At 34.8% G+C, this 26,567-nt stretch overlaps 1 protein-coding gene across 1 annotated transcript; it reads left to right on the top strand.

Moving 5' to 3' along the window:
- Positions 1-9,544: 9,544 nt before the first annotated feature.
- Positions 9,545-22,512, top strand: LOC125107465 (natural killer cells antigen CD94-like). The gene is made up of 8 exons (XM_047742581.1): positions 9,545-9,613; positions 9,868-10,001; positions 10,458-10,577; positions 16,160-16,255; positions 16,801-16,878; positions 17,665-17,816; positions 18,759-18,886; positions 22,013-22,512. Coding segments are annotated over exons 2-8 (696 nt in total). The 5' UTR covers positions 9,545-9,613; positions 9,868-10,000; the 3' UTR covers positions 22,134-22,512.
- Positions 22,513-26,567: the final 4,055 nt, after the last annotated feature.

Genomic DNA, 26,567 nt, shown 5'->3' with positions numbered 1-26,567 from the left:
AGAACCATTAACTCCAGGACATTTTGACATAATGAATTGGCCGATGTGCAAAATCATACAACTGTGTAAGTTCTAGACATACCTTTGGAGTTTGATTGTGAAATGTTCAGAAACTGGGGCACCTGAGTGGCTGCCATTGGCTCAGGTCATGATCACAGGGTGCTGGGATTGAGTCCCACCTTGGGCTCCTTGCTCAGTAGGGAATTTTCTTCTCCCTCTCCCTCTGCCCCTCCTTGTGCACTCTCTCTTCTTATCCCTCTCTCTCTCGCCCTCAAATAAATAAATAAAATCTTAAAAAAAGAATGCATTTAAATAACTAGCAAAAAAACCACCACCAACAAAATATTTGAATGAAATGGAAACAAATTAAATCTGTGTCAAATTACTGACCCTACCATACAGAAAAAAAGAGCTCAAGTGGCTGAAATACAATTGTTTGTCATTATTGTTTTTGCTGTTAATCCAAAATATTCTATGGACAAAACCACTTGCAAGCAATTTAAAACAGTATGTGATGGGGCGCCTGGGTGGCTCAGTGGGTTAAGCCTCTGCCTTCAGCTCAGGTCATGATCCCTGGGATCAAGCCCCACATCAGGCTCTCTGCTCAGTGAAGAGCCTGCTTCCTCCTCTCTCTCTGCCTGCCTCTCTGCCTACTTGTGATCTCTGTCTGTCAAATAAATAAATAAAATATTAAAAAAAATAAAACAGTATGTCACAATCTTTTTAGTTATAATATTGTTAATGATATTTTGAAATTATTATATGTATGATATAGAAAAAGTACATATGCAATTGTATTAATATCATAAAAGAACAAGAATTACAGTGTAAGAAAAGGATACAACTAGAAAAATCAAAGTGTTTAGGTAAAGTGCCCATCATTTAAAATTTGAAGTATTGAAGTATGTCTTTTAAAATTATGTAAATATTTCTTGGCTTGATACACCAAAAGTTATCGAAGCAATGGCATTCCAGTATTAATGAACACTCCCAGTGCCCACATTATCATGTCCAAATATTAACCATCATTAATGGCAACCAGGATTCTTTGGAGAAATAAGTAATTTCTGATAGGGCGGTGAGGACACATGCACAGACACACACACAAATTTCACTAGGATAATTAGTTGTGCCAGATTTCAAAAGAAGTTATACAACATAAGCCTTACCTGGAAACAGTGTGAAAAGGACTCATTAATCAACTTAAAGGTGTTTCCACTGGCAATTTTAAATTGTGAAATGGCAAAATAGTGATAGGTTTAAATAGAATATCATAATAATTATTATAAATGGAGACAAATAAAATATCAAAGTGCATGAATTTATTATTGCATTTGGAAAGTTATTGTCTGCTGCTTCCTGTCAGTGAACGTGAGAAAAATGAGTCACAAACCAGTCAGCTGCAAGAGAAAGGGAGCAGGGGACAACAGTAGAAAAGACTGTTGCCCTGAACAACTCCTCAGTCCCGCTTTTATTAGATAGAAACAGTAAACAACAGAAGAGCCGAAGAAGTCCAACCATTAGTCATATGCCTTGTAGATAAACAAGAAGGAAGGCAAAATATCTCTAGACAAGCAGTATAAAGTTTATAGTTGAACAAGCACATTCAAAGGACTTATCAAATTAGCCACGGGTGCTCTCTGAGGGGAAAGGGGAGATAACGGAAAAATGAAGCAGGCAGCGTTCCACCCTGAGCTAGCCAGGCATTCCCAGCTGCTCAGCTTCAAGGCTATATATCGTCCTCTTCCCCCAGAGGTCTGTTGCCAGTATGTGTTTTTCTTAAGGCTATATTTAAATGTGCTTGGTAACTAGTAAAATTTCCCATGGGTTATATTTTAAGTAATACATTGTTCTGATGGACAATTGCAATTGTCATGATGAAAGATTACCAGGGAAGAACTGATTACCCTGAAAATTCATAAAATTTAGTAAAAACTGAACATTTATCCTGCTTTCTGTTTGTGAATTTTGTGAATTCCATTTCAAAGTATCCAAAGACTTCAAGAAGGGAAGTTTTTGAGAGATAGTAAAAATGGCTAGCCAACTCATGAAAAAGTGTTTATCATCATTAGCCATCAGGGAAATTCAAATCAAAACCACATCAAGATACCCCCGTACACCAGCTAGAATGGCAAAAATTAACAAGGCAAGAAACAACAATGTTGGAGAGGATGTGGAAAAAAGGGAACCTTCTTACACTGTTGGTGAGAATGCAAGTTGGTGCAGCCACTTTGGAAAACAGTGTGGAGATGCCTCAAAAAATTGAAAATAAAGCTACCCTATGACCCAGCAATTGCACTACAGGGCATTTACCCCAAAGATACAGATGTAGTGAAAAGAAGGGTCATATGTACCCCAATGTTCATAGTAGCAATGTCCACAATAGCCAAACTGTAGAAAGAGCCGAGATGCCTTTCAACAGATGAATGGATAAAGAAGATGTGGTCCATGTACACAATGGAATGTTACTCAGCCATCAGAAAGGATGAATACCCAATTTTTGCTTCAACATGGATGGGACTGGAGGAGATTATGCTGAGTGAAATAAGTCAAACAGAGAAAGTCAATTATCATATGGTTTCACTTACTTGTGGAGCATAAGGAATGACATGGAGGAATTTAGGAGAAGGAAAGGAAAAGTGAAGGAAAGAAAATCAGAGGGGAGGATGAGCCATGAGAGATTTTGGACTCTGAGAAAAAAACCGAGGGCTTTAGAGGCGATGGTTGAGCCCGGTGGTGGGTATCAAAGAAGGCACATACTGCATGGAGCACTGGGTGTTATACGAAAACAATGAATCCTGGAACACTACATCAAAAATGAATGATGTACTCTATAGTGACTAACATAACATAATAAAATAAATAAATAAATGTAGAAAGAATGATAGGATTAGAAAACTTCTATGTTGCAAACCTTATTAAAATAATGAAGCTAGTGAGAAACATCAACTGATTTTAAAATCATTAGGTGAAACTTTGAGGAGGAGACATATTATAGGGACCAGGCTCATGCCATCTAAAACCATGAAATAATCTTAGTTAATAACACATGGGGCAAGTTTGTATTATTTACCACATTGTGAGATTAAATGGTGATAACAAAACTACATTATGAAGGTTTTTAACCAAAAACAAAGAGAGAACCTGAATATAATGAATCTTCTATGTTTGACTATCAGTTAACAGGAAATAAGGAGTAGAGGAAAAGTTAAACAATATTCAGAGAAACCAATCACATCAATATAGAATGTAAGGCATTCAAAAAAAATGACCATTTTCTTTGACAAATCGTGGTTTGAAAAGAACAGAGACTGGAAGTGTGAAAAAGGTATAAAAATAAATAAATAAGGTATAATAGAGCTACCCTATGACCCTGCAATCGCACTACTGGGTATTTACCCCAAAGATACAGATGTAGTGAAAAGAAGGGCCATCTGTACCCCAATGTTTGTAGCAGCAATGGCCACAGTTGCCAAACTATGGAAAGAACAAAGATGCCCTTCAACGGACGAATGGATAAAGAAGATATGGTCCATATATACTATGGAGGTATTGTGCCTCCATCAGAAAGGATGAATACCCAACTTTTATATCAACGTGGATGGAACTGGAGGAGAGTATGCTGAGTGAAATAAATCAAGCAGAGAGAGTAAATTATCATATGGCTTCATTTACTTGTGGAGCATAAGGTATACTACAGAGGACATTGGGAGTTGGAGAGAAGTGAGTGGGGGAGAATCGGAGGGGGAGACAAACCATGAGAGCTTGTGGACTCTGAAAGAAAAATTAATTAAAAATTAATTAAAAATTAAATTGGCATAGGGGGTGGAGGCTGGGGTGAACTTGGTGATAGGTATTAAGGAGGGCACGTATTGCATGGAGCACTAGGTGTGGTAAACAAATAATGAATTTTGGAACACTGAAAAAAAAATTTAAAAAAAGGTATAAAAATAAATAAGTCAGTTAGAGTTGCACACTGAATAATCAAATGTAAGATGACAAGATGAGACTTGTTATAAAACCTGGACATTGTAGGGCACCTGGGTGGCTCAGTGGATTAAAGCCTCTGCCTTCGGCTCAGGTCATGATCCCAGGGTCCTGGGATCGAGCCCCCCCATTGGGCTCTCTGCTCAGCAGGGAGCCTGCTCCCCTCCTCTCTCTACCTGCCCCTCTGCCTACTTGTGATCTCTGTCTGTGAAATAAATAAATAAATCTTTAAAAACAAAACAACAACAAAAAAAACACCTCTACATTGGGAGAAGAATTGGGAGTTGTTCTTAACACTACAGCAAATAACAATATTGCTGGTGATGATGGATGAAAAATACATGGGTGATTATTCTATTATGTATTGTATTCATTCTCTCTACTTTTATGTATTTTTGTAACTTCTATAAAATTAAAAAATAAGTGTCAAATTAAGAAAATATTAACAAAAAATAAAAGTGAAGTGAATATAGAGATGAACAGAAACTGAGTTTCTTATAAAAAAATCTTCCATTAAAGAACTCCTAAAAGATGCAGCATTGGGAAGACAACACAAAATAGAACATTGTGGTATACGAGGAAAGCAGAAGAAAAGTACAAAAGGAAAAAATGATAAAAATGATGCAAACAGGGGCTCCTTGGTGGCTCAGTGGGTTAAAGCTTCTGCCTTTGGTTCAGATCATGATCCCAGGGTCCTGGGATCGAGCCTCACATCGGGCTCTCTGCTGAGCAGGGAGCCTGCTTCCTCGTCTCTCTCTGCCTGCTTCTCTGCCTACTTTTGATCTCTGTCTGTCAAATAAATAAATAAAATCTTTAAAAAAAACACATAAAAATAAAAAAAATGATGCAAACTGTCTTCAATATACTTGTCTATTTTTTAGCCTTTTAAAAAAATTATGGCTCTCTGGGAGTCTGATTCAAAATGAAAATATATCATTCCACTTGAAATGGGCTGCAGTGGCTCAAAAATACATTCATCATCATGCAGATAAAGCACTGTAATAAATTCATTGTCCGGAAGAGAAGCTCAGTGGCCACCACCTGGTTCCCAGCTCTCCCTTGTTGTGTCATACACCCAGGCAGTCATCTGTTTCCCTCTGCAGGGGTTCAAAGCAGCTTTGTGTCCCAGAGGAATAATGAAGCAAATTCTCCTAAACCAAAACAAGTGTATGGGATTACTTGAATATGCATATTTACACGAAAATGATAAATCTTCACTTAATCTCATTTTTCCTCACCTCAGAATATAGAGGCGATGGTTGTACAGTATTGTGAATATACTAAACCCCAATGAATTGTTCATTTTAAAATTGTTAACTTTATATTATGTGGACTTCACCTCGATACATTATTTTTATTTTAAAAATTTTATTTATTTATTTATTTATTTATTTATTTATTTATATGATAAAAGAGAGACAGCAAGAGAAGGAACACAAGCAGAGGGAGTGGGAGAGGGAAAAGCAGGCTTCCTGCTGAGCAGGAAGGCCCAAGCTTGGCTTGATCCAGGGACCCTGGGATCATGACCTGAGCTGAAAGCAGATGCTCAACTACTGAGCCACCCAGCTTTCCCTCAATAAGTTATTTTTAAAACACATTTTTCTTTAACCTTGGCAATGAATGAACAAAAATAATCATAGAAAGAGTGGGAAAACTGAGTAAAAATATGACTAGGAGAAAATCCAAACATATGTCAATAATTAAAATTTTCAAATTATTGGATTTTGTCTATTAAATGATATATTGATAAAAATGGATAATTTTTATGCCTTGAACAAAAAAGATTAGACAATTTCAATACTGCTTAGACATTTATGTACGCTTTAACAGAGATACAGCTAAAGCATGACAACAGAATAAGTGAAAGTATAAATAAAGGAAAAGATATATCTGGGAAAACTGACCAAATAAAAATTTGCTTATCTTACTGACATATAAAATAGGATGTAAGACAAGGAACATTATTAAGAAGAGGCAAATTGGGGCACATGGGTGGCTCAGTCAGTTGAACATTTGGCTCTTGGTTTCAGCTCAGGTCATGATCTCCTGGGTCCTGGGATGGAGTCCCAAGTCGGGCTATCCACTCAGCAGGGGGCCTGCTTGAAGACTCTCTCCTTCTGTCCCTCCCCCTACTCACACACACACACGTGCACACACACTCTCTTCTGTGCTTTCTCTTTCTCAAATAAATAAATAAATCTTTTTTTTTCTTTTAAAGAAGAGGCAAATTAACTGCAATATGACAAAAAAATTAATTCACTAGAAGACATAATATCCTCAATAAGCATACACTAAGATAGCTTCAAAATGCATAAAACATATGTTGGGGAAAATGGAGAAAAATGAATATACCTTCATAGAGAAATGTTTGGAAAAATCTCTCTAAATTATTCAGATATGAGATAAATTTAACAAATAACTTCTGGATGAGAAAATGAACAATTTTTTTTCTGTTGACACATATGGAATTCCATACTAAGGAATTAAAGAATACTATTTTTGCCAACAGAAAATGTTTGCCAACAGAAAATTTTCTGCTCACAGAAAATGAATAGATATAGATGCCATACATATCCAATAAAGGACCATAAAACCTATTTTAACAAATCTGGAGGTTAAGTATCTGTGAGCTACTTCTACAATTATGAAATTAATTTAGAAATCAATATGAAAGGCATACATTTAAAAATCTCCATATGTAGCGAGATTGAAGATAAGCTAAATTATTCATTACTTGGATAACAACAGAAAATACAAATTATTTAGAAATGAATGATAATGGAATTACTGTTTGTCAAAAGATCTGGGAAATTAGTGAACCAAGAGATCAGTTTAAAATGGTAGCAACATGTGTTGTGATGAGCACTGGGTGTTACACGCAACTAATGAATTGTTGAACACTACATCAAAACTAATGATAGACTATATGTTGGCTAACTGAACATAATAAATAAATAAGTAAATAAATAAAATAAAAAATAATAGAAAAAATAAAATGATAGTGACAGATAAAGAACAATCAAATAAATTACTTGGCCTTACAATTTCACATCAAGTAAAGGGAAAGAGGTAACAAATACAAGAATGAGTTAGATTATGGTGGTTATGATAAGTAGACAGTACGGAGAATCCATAAAGCAACAAGTTGTTTCTTTTGAAAGAATAACAAAATAGACAAATGTTTGGCAAAATTTAAAATGCACTTCATAGGCTAACAACACTAACCAGGATAAAATTAATATTAAAGACTGAGCTAGTTTAAATACTATATTGAATAAGCTTGATTTCACATGTGAAGGTTATATATTTTTATGTTATTCAAATTTACAAAATTGATCATTATAATTGCCATACATAAATGATCTAAAAGTTATTCTTCACTAGTTTTATTTCTAAGGTTTTATTTAAAACATGCATTCTTTGATCATAATTCTATGCTGTTAAAAAGTGAATAAAAGGGGGCACCTGGGTGGCTCAGTGGGTTAAATCCTCTGCCTTTGGCTCAGGTCATGATCCCAGGGTCCTGGGATTGAGCCCCGAATCGGGCTCTCTGCTCAGTGGAGAGCCTGCTTCCTCCCCTCTCTCTGCCTGCTTCTCTGCCTACTTGTGATCTCTGTCTGTCAAATAAATGAATAAAATCTTTAAAAAAAAAGTGAATAAAAGGAGCAAATAATTTTTATTGTAGTAAAAGTGAAAAAATATTGTTCTAAAGACCTTGATGAGATAGAAAATTTAAATGTAAAATCCAAAATACATAGAATTATACATCCAGTCAAAATATGAAAAGTATTAGAAAGATCTTTGCTCCATTGTGACGACATGGAAAAACAGATATGTTTTATTGTAATGGATCTATAATTGTCTACAGATCTATGAATGGAGTGGGATGTAAGGAAGTCTCTATGATCAGAATTATGCAAAAGGACAGATCCCCATTACTGATGGGAGGTGCACTGAAGGTGATACTTGGGAGGTGATACTTGGGGGAGGGCTAGTTTTGTTAAGGTGGGCAGAGGAGCAGGTCTGCCATAATCAAGAGATATTTACTGCCAATGTATATTGGTGGCATAATTTGGAATCTTAAGAGCCCAACTACAAAAAAAGCAAATCACTTGTCCTTACATTCTCCCTCCTCCCTGCTAAGGTATTTTTCTTAGAACAAGGCGTGGAAGAGGAGTGGGAAAGCAGAATGAAATTTGCACAGTCTCAAACTATCATAAAACTAGAAAAAAGAAACAATGAATGTGTGTGTATGCGCTTACGCTTATGTGTGCTTGTTTGAATGAGCATTGAAAATGTGTAAAAAAAGTAGTCACCTACCCACAAGGCTGTAATAAGCTTTGGGAGAAGGCAACTAATGTCATTACAATTTTTATCATTACTCTTGTAGCTAAATATACAAACAAGTCTTCATGAATATTTTTTTATTTTTACTTCTTGATCAAAATTTTTCAGGATTTTATCATATCATATTGACTTAATTAATCATATTTTAATATTTTCCTATTATACTACCTGCAGATATTTAAAATTTTCCCTTAGAGTTATAAATTCTTCAGTGAGCAACTTTGAATACAAAGTGTTTTTCTTTTTTAGGTTTTTTCCATTGAATTGATTTCCAGTAGTGAAATTCTGATTAAAAGAGGATTAATATTAGATAGAATTTTAAAATATTGGCCTAACGGATTTTAGTATATCTTTCTAAATAATATTCTCAAGTGTAATTAATTACATACTTAGGACAATTGCAATTAAAGCTTTTCTTCTTTTTTTTCTTTCTTAATTGATTAATGGCTTTGCTTAATAATAGTTAAAAGGTTGTGGATTTTCTGTGTTCTTTATCCTATACATTACAGGAATGGATTTTCAAGACATATTTTATAACAATTTATATTTTTTATAATTATTTTTAACGTCCTATTTATTTTCATTATTAAATTAAAAATTGAATATGAAGTTAGTATCTGAGGGAGTCAGATATGTTCTTTCTCTTGAAATTTATTCTATCACTATTTAGCTATAAAATTTTTCTGCTTCCTTATATGTGATATTTTATATTTATTCTTTTTTCCTGAATTAATTATGCAATTAATAAGGGGTTACTGTCCCTTTTCCCACATATTGTTTATTTTCTGATTTAGTAGCCTAAAATGTGATTTTTCTGAGGGTAATAAGAAATGACCCCAGATTAATTAGATAAAAAATCTTTGAAAATGTTAAGGAAGGCGCAAAATGAATACAAAATTTCAACTAACCCAAGCTAAAGTTACCAGAAGATATTATCTTCTGGTAAGAGAAAGAGAGAGAGAAAAGAATCCTCATATTGATTCTCTTCTAATTTTCTAAAATGTTTTAATCAAGAAAAAATGTTTTTCAAAGTCTTCCCAAATGAGTGTATAGAACATTATCTTTGAAGATAAATTTAACTGTTTTTATTACTGCATAAAGAAATAAAATGATTAGGCAATATCAAACATTAGTAAGACATATCAAGGAGTTCATAATACAGGGGCTAGATATCAATGAAAGTGAGAGAAGGGGAAATAATTGGTAGAATGTGACAAAGAGTAATGAGAAAAGCTAGAAGAAGAGATTGCTATTGAAGGATTTGGGGTTTTTATTAAAGGTGGTGGCATCTTGGGGCGCCTGGGTGGCTCAGTGGGTTGAGCCTCCGCCTTTGGCTCAGGTCATGATTTCAGGGTCCTGGGATTGAGCCACGCATCAGGCTCTCTGCTCGGGAAGGAGCCTACTTCTCCCTCTCTCTCTGTCTGCCTCTCTGCCTACTTGTGATCTCTCTGTCAAATAAATAAATAAAATCTTTAAAAAATATATTAAAAAAATAAAACTAGCTGATGGGAATTCGCAGTAAAAAATAAAAAGGTGGTGGCATCTGATTTACAGATTGCATAAACTCAAATTATAATAAGCAAATATAGGCGGAAAATGTACCAGAGAAGGACGAATTTGAGTAAAACATGCAGGTTGGAGAAGTGCATTTGTTCAGTTGGAAAAGAGTAAGTGTATCTGTGGGATTATGGGAAGCTGGGGACTGGTGATGTGAAGGATGGGATGGAAAGGGACAGGAGCAGGTGAGGTTGTTGGAAGAATCTGACACCAGCTTGTAAAGATGAACTTCATCCTCCCGACTTCAATAAAGCCACAGTGTCATATTTTGCACTTTTACTTATCCGTGAATGATATTTGTGGAATTTTAATTATGGATGGATAACAGCAAAGAGACTGAAAGTGACATACCATACCAACCCATGAACTAATTTTTTAAAGAATTCATATTTTTTCCATTCTTAAACCATTTTCATGTTTTTTTAGTCTTGTTCTAATAGCTAGTGATTTGAGTTCATCCCCAGCGCTATTTTATTTGAAACTAATTTTACCTACTGATTTCACAATTTACATGAATTGAAAATACATTTTCTTGTTCGTTTTTGTTGTGTATCTCTGCTTTTCAGTGATGAGTGAATTAACTGTAACATATTCTGATTTGCAACTTCAACCTTCATCTCAGCCACAGAGAAGACAAAGGCTTGCAACTTCTGAAAGAAAAAGTTCTTTACATTGTAAGCACCAAGGTATGTGTGCTTTCTGCATTTTCTTATTTTAAATTGGATTAAAATATACCAATTATGCATTATCATGCTCACATGTATATACATGCACACATATATATACTTTAAATGTTTATCTTTTACTAAACAAGGAAAATCAACAATTTTGAGGACAGATTAGACTTCTTTTCCTATGAGGTTCAATAATTTTAACTACCTTGTAAACATTAAATTGATGTTTGGATGGCCGACATATTTGAAGATCAAATTCTGTCATTTACCATTTACTGTCATTTTAAAATATCAATACTATATAATAGAAGATTTAGGAAATTGAGAAGTGAGAAAACGTACAGATAATTTCATTATTCTAATACAGTTGATGTGATTTGGGGAGTTTTTTCCCTGTTTTCTTTGTAGCATAGTGCAGTGTCTTTTTCAACTATCTTGCTTCTATCTTGACATGCACACTACAAAGTGATCATTCTTCTAGTATGTATGATGATGTGGAGTTTGATTATTTTCCTATCACTTGAAATTTGTTTTACTTGGCATTTTCACTGTTGCTAATTTGCATTCTTCAAATATTTTAAATCAATATGTGGAATGATCAGAAATGCACTACATATTATTTTACTAGTTATAATATGTTTTATAATAAGGGGATATTCTTAACTTTGGCTAAGATCTCCTCTTTTAAACTAGGGCTGAATTGATTATTTTCCAACTTTTTAGAGGGTTAATTATTACAATAATATTTGTGATATACACATTTACCATGTGATATGTGAGGAAATATCTTCAAATTTTCCTTAATATGTTGTTAACATTTAAAAAATAGTTAAAAAACTTTTGCATCTTATACACTCTTCCTATAATGTATTTAGAAATTCTTTTCTTTCTTTTATTTTTTATTCTGACCAACATATGTAGTTACCATTAGATTTGTATGGGAAACTTTATTAATGAAATTATTATTTGCATAACTGTGTAAGTATGTGCAAAAGAAATTACTTCACTATCACTTTTGTTTTTCTATATGTCAAAACAGAATGAATTAGAGTCATTATATTGCCTTTTGTTTTTTTAACTTAACAATACATTTTAGTTTTTCACTGTTTATAAAGTGTTTTCACATATATAAATCAGTAACAAAAGAACTCCATGAGCTAAGTTTCATTTTCATACCCAATGTTCCACCATAAGCAAAGAGTCATGATGGTTAGTTAAATGGCGTATGTGGGACATTAGAGTCTGCAGTTGTTGGAATTCAGTCCCTACCTACAAAGTCCAAAGATTTTTCTCCTTCCAGATTGCTTTCAACTAACTTTTCTAAGAAGGTGCCTTATGTTTTTCTGCCCTCCTAATTTTAACTAAGTTTCTTTTTTTTTTTTTTCAAGTTTTTTTTTTTTTTAAAGATTTTATTTATTTATTTGAGAGAGAGACAGTGAGAGAGAGCATGAGCTAGGAGAAAGTCAGAGAGAGAAGCAGACTCCCCGTGGAGCTGGGAGCCCGATGCGGGACTCGATCCCGGGACTCCAGGATCATGACCTGAGCCGAAGGCAGTCGTCCAACCAACTGAGCCACCCAGGCGTCCCTTAACTAAGTTTCTTAAAATACCTTCCTTGACACATGCAATTATAAACACTTCACATTGTGAAATTAGGAATTATTGAGGGGGGGGGAGAGAGCATGAGTGTGAGGAGGGGCAGAAGGAGAGGGAGGGAGAGAATTTCAGGTGTACTCGATTTACATTTACATAGCGATTCATCCTTTTTTTTTTTTTTGCTTTAAATATTATCTACATGCTAATGACTCAAAATTTATAACCATCTTGGATTTATCCTCTGAATTTCAGGCTGACAACACAGTATCCCAGTCCGAATCACCTCTTGAAACTTAATAGAAATCTCAAACGTATATTCCAAACTGAACTCCTGATGTTGTCCCCCTAAATGCTCTCTTGTATTTTTCCCCACTTTTGTTAGTTACAACTTCACTCTTTCAGTTATTCACAACAAAAAACTTGAAATGCTTCCTTGATTCATCTTTTTTTTCTCACAAGCTTCATCGATACATCCTGCCGGCCTTTTCTTTACAATTTCAAAATTTCACCATGTTCATTACCTTGCTCCAAGCTGCCGTTTTCTGTTTTCTATTGTTCTGGTAGACTGGTCTTCATTCTGTCCTTAAAATCTTTCCACGCTCACATTGTCTTCCTCATCCCATCTGTGAGTAGCAAAGAGCTTCCTGTTGAAACATGAATCAGATTGTCTTTCCTTGGCTCAAATGCCCCCCATGGTTTCCTAGTTCACTCAGAAAAAAAACTAGTCTACTCTAAGCTACCCAAGGTCTGGGTCCTGTTGGACACCTAGGTTTCATATTTTCCCAGTCTGTTATTAATAATTGTTGATGCTTATTGTTCATGACTATAACCAGGAACTCTTCTAAGGATTTAAAATATTATAATGTGTTCAACTCCTTCAATAATCCTATGGCCTAAGTATTACTATCACTATTTTACAGAGGAGGAAATAATGACAAAGAAAAATTAAGTAAATTGCCCAGATCGTGGGTCTAGTAAGTGACCTGTACACTATTGCCTATATACTTAACCTCAGTGTTATTCTGGATTGACTAATTCATGACCAGCCATCCATCCACTTTATAACTTTCAAAACCATTTTTTCATCTCTTCTCCACTATCCTTTTCATTCTTTTTTAAAGTTTATATATTTTAATTCTTTACTGATTTTTAAAAAATGATTTTATTTACTTTGACAGAGAGACAGAGTGTTGGGGGGAGAAGCAGAGGGAAAGAGGGAGAGAGAGAGAGAGAGAGAGTCTCAAGTAGACTCCACACTGAGCACAGACCCTGAGATCATGACCTGAGCTTAAATCAAGAGTCAAAGGACCAATGGACTGAGCTACCCAGGCACCCTTCTTTACTGATTTTTAAAAGGGTTTCAACATAGAACAATGATTGATTTCCCAAATGACTCCTTAAGGAGTGCTTATGGAGACTGAGTGAATTTGATATTTTAGTTATTATCAATTTCATAGGGAGAACTCAGTTCTATCTCAATTTAGTGCATTCATGTAATGTCACAAGACATCTGATTCTCCACCTGAAACATCCGTCTCTGACCTGAGACTCCTCTGAAAAATTATAATCCCTACTTCTGATCAGTTTTCTGATTTTTGCTTGATGTTATTGACATATTACAAATATCTTAATGCCTTAAGCTTAATCCATCCTTCTGAAACATTTCTTTCCACCATTAGTCCAAGTGTTGTGCAATCTTAGTAAGATGGCATGCCTAATCAGACCCGGGATAAGGATTTAAAAATCTAGGTTGAAGGTGGATAATGGAAGGATATTCCAAGTGTAACCAAATAAATTCTGCTGATGCCCACCTTGTGAGTGAAATGTCCAGGGCCCAGTTTTGCTTAGAAACACATCTGAAATAGTAAAACCAAACAAACAAAAGAATTTTCAGAAGAATTTTAATTTTAATGTGCTTTAGAGGGGGTTTTATTTATAACCTATAGCAATCTTTCTCACAGTTGATTTCTTTGCCTTTTTGCCCACTTCTCTTACAGGATAAATGTTCTCTAAAAACTCCTTCTGCATATCTTCCTAAATTGAATAACATCACTTTCCTAAGACTTTGATATTTCTATCTCTACTCATATAGGTCAATTGAACTCTTTATTATGTAAATTAATTTTTTATTTATTTGCTTTATTTCAGTTTTTTTAAAAAGATTTTATTTATTTATTTGACAGATGGAGATCACAAGTAGGCAGAGAAGCAGGCAGAGAGAGAGAAGGAAGCAGGCTCCCCGCTGAACAGAAAGCCTGATATGGGGCTTGATCCCAAGACCCTGGGATCATGACCTGAGCCAGAGGCAGAGGTTTTAACCCAGGCACCCCTTTATTTCAGTTTTTTAAGAATATCCACTCACTTTTTAAAAAATAAAATCACTGGGTAAACATTTTCTCTAGATATTGGAAAAGAGGGATAAAAATAACCTGAGTAAAGACAATATTCACTTGGTGTAGAGGTTGGGGAGGCAAAGGGAAGGGATAGTCACATATTTATAAATAGGCTCTCCATCATGACCACATAAAAGTTTGCACAAATATGAGGTTTGAAGTGAAACATGGAATTCAGTCAGATGAATGCAGGCTGGCCCCAAATGCACTGTCATTCACTGATTCTACTCTGACAAGTGGATTTTGATAATATTGGAGACAAGAATGCAAATTCAAGAAATTCAAGTTCAGGGAATATAAGAAGAAAGATATATGTAGTGTCACATTTTGGAACACAGGTCAAGAAGATCCAAAAGGTAAAATCATCAGTATAATCATAGTGACAGTCAGGACGTTTTACCTGCTGCCTCGATCCTGCCAACAAGTGATAGAATTTCCATTTTACACTTCTTATAAATTTTGTTATCTTTACTGATGTGACCCATATGTTTATGACAGTTTCATTCCCCCATAAGATACTTTAACCTGTCAGTCACCGTTCTTTGGAAATTCCCTGTCTAGAAATTACAACTGATTTATCTCCAGACCTAGTTTTCAATGCTTTATTGTTTAGAAATGTGTTCCACTTAATGTAGAGTCTATTGCTCAGGCAGGTGGATTTTCTCTCCCTTCCTCTGTGGCATCTGGTCTGTATTCGTGGATCTTGTGTGTGAGGCAGTTCCCAATCTCTTACCCGTTTGAAATGCTGAAGTTCACTTTGTACCATTTTAGTATACTGAGCATAAGTTGTTTTTTTGTTTGTTTGTTTGTTTTTTTATTTTTTTGTTCCTTTTCTGGAAGCAGGTGGCTTTTGTCCATTTTCAGTGTAGGGTACACAGCAGGCTGGCCTTCCACTTTTTCCTCCACTAGCAAAAGAACTTTTCCTAGAATGGAAGATGCAGTGGGAAGTGATGCAGCATTTTATTTCTCCTTCCCCAGTGGTGGCTTGTCTTTTTCAAGGTCCTGGAGTCAGGACATTCTGGGCACCAGATGGGTTTTATGTTTTTCCCTCAGAAGCAGGCATTTATCACCTTTTACTCAGAGCCAAGAGCAGGGATGATCTCTAGGTTTATCCACTAAACCCACAAACTTTGGCACACCTTGTAGACAGTGCCACAGAAAAGGGAGTCTCTCAGGTCTTCTGAACTTTCCTCATCTCTCCACAAACACCCAGTAAAAGACGATGGAGAATCACTGGCAACCAGATGTGAACTCCGATTGGCCTAGAGCTGCAAGCAATTCTAAAGCCTCGTGATATTTGTTAAAATTCTTTCATGACTTTATGGCTGCCACTTTTCCTCCTACATTTTCTCAAAAGCTAAATAGTGCTTTCTGTATTTCCACAGAAACAGGGCTTATTCCCTCTTTAGAATTCAGCTCATCTGACTGCTTTTTTAATTCAGTGATCTCATTCATTGAAAATGAATTATGATTTTACAGATTACCCTCCTTTCTACCACTTTTAGTATGGTGAGCCATTTTGTTGCACAGTTTACTACACCAAAAATAGAAGCAGGACTCTGAATAAACAGCTATTACTCACACATTTTATTCATCTCTTTCTACAGATCTTTGTACTTCATCTCCATGGAAATTCATTGCAGTGATTCCGTGGATCATTTGCCTGATGCTTACTTGGTCTGTTGGAATCTTAGCCACAATGTGTAAGTCACTATATAAAACAGAAATCTGCTTTTCCATTACTCACATAATGAAATCTGTTGAAAATAATGTATTCTTTCGTCAATTCAGTTTCTTGACCATGAATAATATTTGGACACAGAACTGAAGATTACATTTTAGAGACATATCAAATTGTCCATTTTTAAGCATATCACGAACTCTGTGAAATGCCTTATTATTTGTTCTTGTATTTCTTTTGCCCAAAAAATCTTTTTCAAAAAACTTTCTCTATGAAAAACTTGCTCACACTTTCCTTTGCTCACAAATTTTCCTCTTTTGTGATCAACTGCTATATGAACTTGTCAAACTTCTATTGTCAGTTGATTTTATGTTTATGACTCTATTATACTTGAGTTCCTTGAAGCAAGTTATGTTTCATTAATGATTTTTATATCCAAATTTAGTACAGTGTCTTGCACATAGGAATGTCCAGTTATTGTTATTTTTTAGTTTAAAACTGACTTTTCTTTTTCTTTTTCTTTTTTTTTTTTTTTTAAACTGACCTTTCTGATTGATTTTTCTTCAGTGCATCAGAAATCATGTCAAGGGGAAGGATATCCAGGAAATCTCTCCTCTAACAAGGAAGCAAATAAAACATTTCAAAGTATGAATCAAATCTACTTGTATATCAAAAAGTATTTTTGATGTTATATATATATAGAATATATAGATATTCTCTCTCTCTCTCTCTCTATATATATATATATATAATTTACACACTCAAAATGAGGGCACTATCAAATGGTGACCTAAGGTTGAACAAAATACTCTGTATTTTGATAATGCATCATTGATTTTTTATTGGGGAGATATCTATTTGTGATTTATTTATACATTTCCTCATTGTCTAATTTTTGAAACTTCCAGCCTTTTAAAACATAACAATGAATTTTGGAACACTGAAAAAAATTAAATTAAAAAAAAACTATACAACTGAAAAAAACTGTATTACATATTTTTCATCTTGAACACAAAGAACATTGTGTTGATATTTTTAAGAGATATGCATTAGGTATGTTTTGATATACTTCAAATTTTGTGATTTGAAAAAGATATTTCTGGGTGTTATATGCAACTAAAGAATCATTGAACACTACATGAAAAACCAATGATGTACTATATGTGGGCTAACTGAACATAGTAAAAAAGTTTAAAAAAAATAGATAAATATTCCTTAATATGCATCTTATGAATCTTGAAGACTAAAATGTTTTCAATGAGGTGAATTATTACTTTAGCATAAATGTAATACTAAATTTAAGTGCATAAAGTTTATAATGAAAAACTCAAATAATATTTTTGTTTGTAGAGGGTAGATTTATTGTATGAACTTATTGTATGTGACTTGCACTGATGGAAGGCATTCTGTTTTATTATATTTTTTTAATAGTTCAGAGTTATCCTACCTGTTCAAACAACTGGCATCAACATGGAGAAAACTGTTACTATTTTTCAAGGGACATACATCCTTGGGAAAAATGTAACCATTATTGCATTGGTTTAGAGTCAAGCTTTCTTAAATTGAATATGGAAGAAGAGATGGTAATTACAGTATTTTGTTTCATAAATTCCAGTATCTGAAAGTTTTAAGAATGATAGCAATCAATCATTCAAGTTTCCTATTCTGCTGAAACACTTTCTATATTGTAGTCTATATTAGAGTCAGAGTCAGAGAGTCAGAGAGAGTCAGAAATAGAGAAACACTTTCTATATTGTAGCAGAGACTATACTGCTGAAAGTATATTTCAATAATACTTGAGTGGCTTTCCTCAGTACTTAAGATAAAGTACAAATAACAGACTGCCATTTGCAGTCTGAACCCTATTTCCCTGTTCTTCTTTGCTGATAGATTCTCTACCACACTGTTCTAAGGGAAGCACACAGTGGTCTCCATCTATATAGAAGCTCTTTAAATTCATCATGGTCCGCTGTTCTCTTTCATGTCCTTGTCCCATCTGTCTGTGACATGTTTCATCTCCTTCACCTCCCACCCAAACTGTCTTCTCTTGATTAATGCATCACATATTTAAGATTTTAACTTATTAGGTAATCCCCTCGGAAAAAGCCTTGGTTCATCAAGGCCTGTTAAAATCACCTGCTAATTTTCCTTCTTTGATCTTGTATTTTCATTCGTGTTGTACGGATCACTGTTTATTACATAGACTCAATGAAGGTTTTACTTTCAAGTATCTAATTCAAATGACTACATATATATGACTTTTGCTCACTTTTGCAGTCCATAGCTTAAGAAAATGCCTAGAACATAATGTTTACTGAAAAAAAAATTGCTTGGTGAACAAATGAGTCATTAACTACTGCATCCCTTTGTCTATGGATAAAAAATCTAGGGTTAATTCCTCCAAATTCCTTTGATACATTAGAGCAAAAAATCCACAGGGAAGTCTATAAATGAAACATTTTTGAACCATTATATTCTTACTCAGGGAATGTTCTGCTTTTTAATTTATTTTCCTCACTCCGCAGAATTTTGTAATAAAATTGTCAAAGATGCAATGTGGTCTATTTCAAGCAAAGTTTTGGATCAGTTTATACTACAACAATGAGCAACTAAAATGGGTCTGGCTAGATGGCACAGATGTTACCCTGTACAAGTAAGTTTCTTGCTGTTTTAAAATTTCAGTCCAGAATAATGTTTTTTTCTTTGAAATCTAAATATTCAGTGTGGATGTGGACAGATGTTAGATTTTGTAATAGCTATCTGTAATAAATCAACCAGGAAAAGACGGGACAGATGGACAGAAGGGAGTCAAAAAGGGAGACAGAAGGGAGTACTAAACAATTTTACTTTCATAACTTATTTCAATTGTTTATTAGTTCATGACTAAGGTATTATACTTTTGCATTTTGTTAAATGGTTATTAAATAAACAAACTTGTACAAGATTATATTAGATTTGTCACTTTAACTTTCATGTGGTTTGTTTGACTCTAATACATGTACATAATGAATTTTCTTACAGTGTACTTCCCACCTCTCTGGGACCCACCAAATGTATTTTCTACTTGTTTGCTACTTGCTTTCTACTTCTTTGCCATCGTAACAAATTATCACAAACTGAGTTGCTCAAAAGAACAGAAATTTATTCCCTCACAGGTTAGGTTGTCAGATGTCTGAAATCAGGGTATTGGTGGAGTTGGTTTTTTCTAGAAGCTTCATTCTCCTGAAGGAGCTAGCTAAACTTTTCCAGGGAGAAAATTATTTATTATAGATGATTAACAACAAATTTGTAGTATTGTATATACTGTAGAACTTGTTTACCAAAATGCTAATGTATAAAGAAAATATTGTAAATCTCAGTGAAAATGGAAGATATCCTTAAATCCCTGAGGCCACAGTGATGGCAGTTCTTGAACTAATTCAAATGTATACCTTCAGTTTCACATTGCTACCTTCGTTGCATTTCTGTGTTCCCATTTCTCTCTCATAATGATACTGTCATTGGATTTAGGGCCCAATCCAATATAATTTCATTGTAATTTTTAACTCAATTATACCTATAAAGAACCTATTTCCAAATAATGTCACATTCTGAGTTCTGGGTAGGCATGAATTTTAGGGACACACTATTCAGTCCATATACTATCTAAAAAAGATTTCTAGGCTTTAACTCAGAGGATTTTATTAGGTTATCTAGAAGTGGGAGGTATAAAATTACATTCTAAAGAAGAGTTCAATAAAATTTTAATACACTGAATATCACAAATATTTTGATCATGGCATGGAAGCTTCATCCAATGTGAAATCAAACCATCAACAATTGAATGGAGTGGTGGAGAGAAGAAACTTCACATCACTAGTGACAACATTAGCTAAAATAAGTGATTCAAATATTCAAATATTCAAAACAATAAAATTCTCCTACTGATATGTTTGAAAAAGCCAAACATTCTTATAAAACTCTCCTGAAAAAGTGGTAACAACTGTCTACAATTCTATATACAGTTAGCAATTTTATTATCAGATTATGGATGCAATAGTGGCTGAAGGTTTGAAACAATACAATGATTCTGAATCAACACATTGAATATCAGGTGTCCATACATCCACTCCATGCTGTACTCTATTGTATCATGAACACATTTTTGAAAAAACTAAAAAAAAACCAAACCCCACATTTATGAAACTTAGTGATAATTATGCAGCAGAAAGAATTAATTTTGAAAATCAGAAAAATTGTAATATGTTGCTTTGATGGATTGTATTTTTCAAGATCATGTCTTTCCAATCTACCATTCTAATTGAAATATTTATTTCAAACACCTGTATATATAATACATAGTCAAATATATTACAAAAAAAGTTCGTAGCCATCAAACTATGAAACTGGTGATAAAAATCTTAAAAAAAAAAAAACAAAAACGGAGGGGGGAGCCTGGGTGTCTCAGTCATTAGACATCTGCCTTTGGTTCAGGTCATGATCCCAGGGTCCTGGAATCGAGCCCCACATCAGGCTCTCTGGTCAGCAGGAAGCCTACTTCTCCCTCTCCCACTCCCCCTGCTTGTGTTCCTTCTCTTGCTGTGTCTCTCTGTCAAATAAATAAATAAAATCTTAAAAAACAAAAACAAAAACTGATGAAACTTCCCATCCTGTATTTTCCGATTAAGTATCTGATTCACTGTATTTATCATTACTCTTCATCACCATGTTTCCTTTTTTATGTTTCATGCTTCAGTAATTGATGCTTTCTGTCTCCAGCCTGGATCCCTATTTGTTGGTATTTCATTTCATTTCCTGTAAACACATCTCTACACGAGTCCCTATGTGATTCCTAATATGATCAGCTAGACCACTTTTGTGTGTTAAAGCCAGGTTAGCAAGATTTGGGGAAATACCAAAATTGTAATACCCTGGTTTCCCAGTTTTAACTTCCAGAGTTTAATATAGTAAGTAATTTATAGCACAGACTCTGAAGCTAAACTGCCTGGATTTACATCTTGGTTCTGCCACTTGGGTGGTCGTGGTCTTGTTATTCAAACATCCTGTTTGCTGCACTTACTATAGTAAATGTATGCTCCTCTTCAGGAATTACAGCACATATTTTGAATCGCTCTGATTCTCACTGATGTATTCATATACTTGATCTTCTGAAATTGTTGCTAATACTTGCTAACAATGAGGATTCTGGTCTTTACTCTGGAAGAAACAAACTAAATTTTTCCAGGAAAGAATGAACTTTTATTGATGATTAATGTTGTGTTGTATGTGCAACAGAAAGTATTTATCAGAATGCTAATGTACAAAAGAACCATGGTAAACCTCTGTGAAATTGCCTGAGGTCGCAGAGATGATTGCCAGAATTAAAGGCAGTGTTACCATCCCAATTCCAGATTTAATATTAAATTTTGATGATACTTAATATATTCCTTATTTGCATTGTTAGAGAACCGGAAAGCAACATTCTGCTTCTTTCTTTTTTTTAAAGATTTTATTTATTTATTTGACAGAGAGAGAGATCACAAGTAGGCAGAGGCAGGCAGAGAGAGAGGGGAAGCAGGCTCCCTGCTGAGCAGAGAGCCTAGATTCAGATTCTGGGCTCAATCTCAGGACCCTGAAACCGTGACCTGAACTGAAGGCAGAGGCTTAACCCACTGAGCCACCCAGGCACCTCGACATTTCTGTTTCTTTATAAGTATATTGGAACATTATGGATCTAAAAAAAATACAGTTGAAATGTAAAGCAAATGTAAGAATTAATGGAAGGTATTTTCTCTTCTAGGCTTAAAATTCAAGGACTTGAGAATGCTAACAATAAATGTGTACATATAAAATTTGGCCAGGTGATTGCTGAAGATTGCCAGAATAATGGTTATTGTATCTGCAAGAAGATAATATATTAGGATTAAATAAAATATACCAGAAAGAAAAAAAAAATGGAAAAGAAACACCTGAAATTCCCCAGTGTGATGACTTCAACCATGAAAAATACTTACTTAGCTGAAATTAGATATCATTAAATATTGAAGCCCACCTATTATTACTCACCTTTAATTCATAATACGTTGATAAGAAAAATCTATGTTCTGAGGTGGTTGACCAATCCAGCAGGGGAATCCCAGTCCTGGCCCCAGGGCCATTCCAGGTTTTCCCCTAGCCCCACTGGCTGAAGCCACAAGAGTGGCACAGATATGGAAGTAAAAGTGTATAAACTACCCCCTTTGTTTGTGCTCAGGGCTCAGACCTTGAGAGATTACTCTCCTCTGGGCCTGCTGGCTTAAAATTAACCTCCCACCCTTTAAGGTCTCGAGTGCCACTTGTTTTTTTTTTTTTGGCCAGGATCTGTGTTCCTGTCTGTATTCTATAACAATATAACAGGATAAATACAATTAACAATATATTTGTAACATGGAATAATAAGAAGAAAATAAGGAATGTGAAGGAACATTTTGGGACAGAGTTATTCAGTAAATCATATTTTTATGACACTCAAATCTTCCAGTACTTTCAAAATAAATATTGTCACTTCAGTGTTATATTCCTGTGTAGGTTTATATAACATGCCAGTCTTCCTTTGACTCCTTACAGTCATATTTTAGAGGAATAGATGGTCAGGGTAAGAAGATAAAATTGCCTGAAAAAATGAATACCAAGGAAAATTACAGTTTTGGTAAGATAGAAAATAATGACTTAAAAGTGGTTATAGAAAAAAATAATAAAAGCAGTGATAGAGAGCCAGAAAATGCTAACTTTGTTAGCCACACAAGTTACAGAGTGTGGAAATAGGTAGTCTCCACTGGAGTGAAATAAATGGACAGAATTTATTCATTCAAAAACTTCATTCAAAAACAAGGATATTTTTCCTGCCATTGGTCCGGCACTGAATTTTAAGTGCTGGAGATACCTACTTGTACAAATCAACGAATTACGTCTGCTTTCATGGAGCTTACAAATTAGAGGAGAAGAGAAACATTAATAAAATAACCACATTGATAAAACTACAATTCAAATAAGTTCTTAGAAAGGGATTATCAGATTTTAACAAAGAACTGGATCTAGACTAAAAATTTAGTGAAGACCTTTCTGATATTACTATGCTTCTATCTATACGGACAGATCTGAGAAATGAAAAATTTATTAGCAAATGAGGGAAGGAATCCAGAAGGAAAGAAGTATGTCAGAGAGAAAAACAAACAGCAGGTAGGAAGGCCTTGTGTTGGAATGAAGATCAGGGTGGCTGGATCCCAGAGCTGGAAGGGAAAATAGTCTGAGGCCACCCAGGAGGTGAAAGAAAGAAACAAGGAATCACAGAACTTTAAAAATTATAAGAAAAATGGACTTCCTCAAGGTACTCTCCATCCTTTAACTCATCCAAACTGCCAGAAGATGTAATAGAGCAGAGAACCCAAACCTGTATACATTCACAGAGTTGCTGAAACCACCAGATGACTTGAGCCATAGACAAAAATTATTAGATACCTAAGCAGTACAACTCTTCTAACAGTAGTGCAGAAAATTAATTTCTATTTTATGTGATAGAATAAATAAATAGAATAAATAAAGAGCACAAATTTAATAAAAATTTAAAATAAGCTTTTTAAGAAGTCCTCATGGGATAAAGGAGAATATCAGTAATATAAAGCAAAGGCTCAATAGATAACATTTTCGCTTCCAGATAAACTATAGTTGGTAAAGAAAAGTCAAAATGAGAAAAGAAGAAGGATTTTTTAAATAGGTTTTTGAAAATGCAGTTTTTTAGGCATCAAAGATCTATGGAATGATAACTAAATAAGCCCAAATTCCAGAGCAGAGTTCTGTCAGCAATCTGGTACTGTTGTTGTTTCTGTGTTTTTTGTGGATAAGATCTTGGCAAAGTCAGAGAACCTATGTCTGGGGAAAGAAACTGATAAAACGTGTAGTGGTTACGTGGATTAGCATGACAATACTGGAGATTTGACAGTCCTCAATCAAGTTTCTCACAGGCCATTTGGTATATATATATATATATTTTTTTTTTCATTTGGTAGATTTTGAGACAAAACAAAGAAGACTGTGAAGCAAAGTCAAAAGATTCAATGTTGTATGGAAGTGTGGAATCACTATATTTTACAAACAAAACTAACATTACCCTGTATGTTAACAAACTGAAACTTAAATAAGAACTTAAAAAATGATTCTAAGAAAAATAAACCTTACGAAGTTTTAGTTTTCAGGAAACAAGGACTAGACAGAAGGAGCTATAAACAGGGGTGCCTGGGTGGAAATAAGGACTAGACAGAAGGAGCTATAAACAGGGGTGCCTGGGTGCCTAAGCTATAAACAGTGGGTTAAAGCCTCTGCCTTCAGCTCAGGTCATGATCCCAGGGTCCTGGGATGAAGCCCTGCATCAGGCTCTCTGCTCAGCAGGGAGCCTGCTTCCCCCTCTCTCTCTCTGCCTGCCTCTCTGCCTACTTGTGATCTCTCTCTGTCAAATAAATAAATAAAAGCTTTAAAAAAAAAAAAAAAGAAGGAGCTATAAACAAACCAAAAACAGTGTATGAGAGTCAGTGAAGTCGGCAGCATAGTCATAACTGATGATGATAACTGTGTCTGAAAATAGCTAGAAGCTGAGAAACCAAGTGTGTCCCTTGGCAGAAGGTCATAGTTTCAGAATAGAAAAACCAGTGAGGATTTTACTGTTCACAAAGAAGCAAATGACAAAACTGAAGGATGATGAGATTTTTAAAAACATGGTTGGTATTAAAGAAGACATCCAGATGGCCAACAGACACACGAAAAAATGCTCAATATCATTCATCATCAGGGAAACGCAAATCGAAACCACAATGAGCTATCACCTGATACCTGTCAGAATGGCTAAAATTAACAATACAAGAAACAACAAGTGTTGGTGAGGATGTGAAGAAAATAACTATTGGTGGGAATGTAAGCTGGGGCAGCCACTGTGGCTACCAAAAAAGTAGAAATAGGGTTAATATATGATTCAATAATTTCACTACTGAGTATTTACCCAAAGAATAAAAAAAACACTACTTCAAAAAGATATGTGCACTCTTATGTTCATTGCAGATTTATTTATTTATTTATTTATTTATTTATTATTTCAAAAGATTTTATTTATTTATTTGACACAGAGAGAGATCACAAGTAGGTAGAGCAGCAGGCAGAGGGAGAGGGGGAGAAGCAGGCTCCTCACTGAGCAGAGAGCCTGATGTGGGGCTTGATCCCAGGACCTTGAGATCATGACCTGAGCTGAGGGCAGAGGCTCAACCCACTGAGCCACCCAGGTGCCCCATATTTATTATTAACATATAATGTATTATTTGCCCCAGGGGTACAGGTCTATGAATCATCAGGTTTACACATTTCACAGCACTCACCATAGCACATACCCTCCCCAATATCCATCACCCGGCCACCGTATCCCTACACCCCCACCCCCCAGCAACCCAGTGTGAGATTAAGAGTCTCTTATGATTTGTATCCCATTATGCTGAGCGAAACATCAATCAGAGAAAGACAATTATCATATGATCTCTCTGATATGAGGCATTTGAGAGGGAAGGCAGAAGGAGTCGTGGGGAGTAGGGAAGGAAAAAATGAAACAAGATGCAGCAATATTTATAATAGCCAGATTATGGAAGCAGCCCAAGTGTCCAGTAAGAGATGAATGGATAAAAAAGATGTGGTATATATACATGTATGTGACTATTTCTCACCCATAAGAAAGAATGAAATCTTGCCATTTGCAACAGTATGGATGGAGCTAGCTAGAGAGTATTACGATGCTAAAGGAAACAAGTCAGTCAGAGAAAGACAAATAAATACCACATAAGTTCACTCATATGTGGATTTTAAGAAGCAAAATAATTGAAATGAATAAAAAAAAAGAGAGACTGAAAAACAGATGCTTGACTATAGAGAACAACAAATTGATGGTTACCAGAGGGGAGGTGGAGTGGGGGATGGGTGAAATAGATGAAGGGTATTAACAGTACACTTATCAAGAGCACTGAGTAGTGAATAGAATTGTCGAATTGCCATGTTGTACACCGAAATTAATATAACACTGCACGTTAACTGTACTGGAATTTAAAAAAAGAAAAAAAAAAGCAAATATGCCTTGTATCATCTTCAAGACATTTGCCAAACTTTGATGCTGTGTGTAGTCAGATGCTGAATAACTAAAATAAGTCAGAGGAAGAACTAAATTTCTTGTAGATTGCAAGTTTGGGATAACTCAGTGTTACCAAAACTATTAATCCTTCTATTTCTCTCAATAAAGTGATCACATCGCTATCCCATCCATTTAAAAAATAAATAAATAAATAAATGAG

Source organism: Lutra lutra, chromosome 8 (assembly GCF_902655055.1).
Source record: "Lutra lutra chromosome 8, mLutLut1.2, whole genome shotgun sequence".
Taxonomy (NCBI): Eukaryota; Metazoa; Chordata; class Mammalia; order Carnivora; family Mustelidae; genus Lutra; species Lutra lutra.
This window is presented reverse-complemented; position numbering and strand designations above follow the sequence as displayed.

Bases quoted from the DNA above. Each gene is read 5' to 3' on its own strand.
- LOC125107465 (XM_047742581.1), top strand. The intron at 16,879-17,664 runs GTATGAATCAAA...TTTTTTTAATAG, and splicing joins AGCAAATAAAACATTTCAAA to TTCAGAGTTATCCTACCTGT. The intron at 18,887-22,012 runs GTAAGTTTCTTG...TTTCTCTTCTAG, and splicing joins ACAGATGTTACCCTGTACAA to GCTTAAAATTCAAGGACTTG.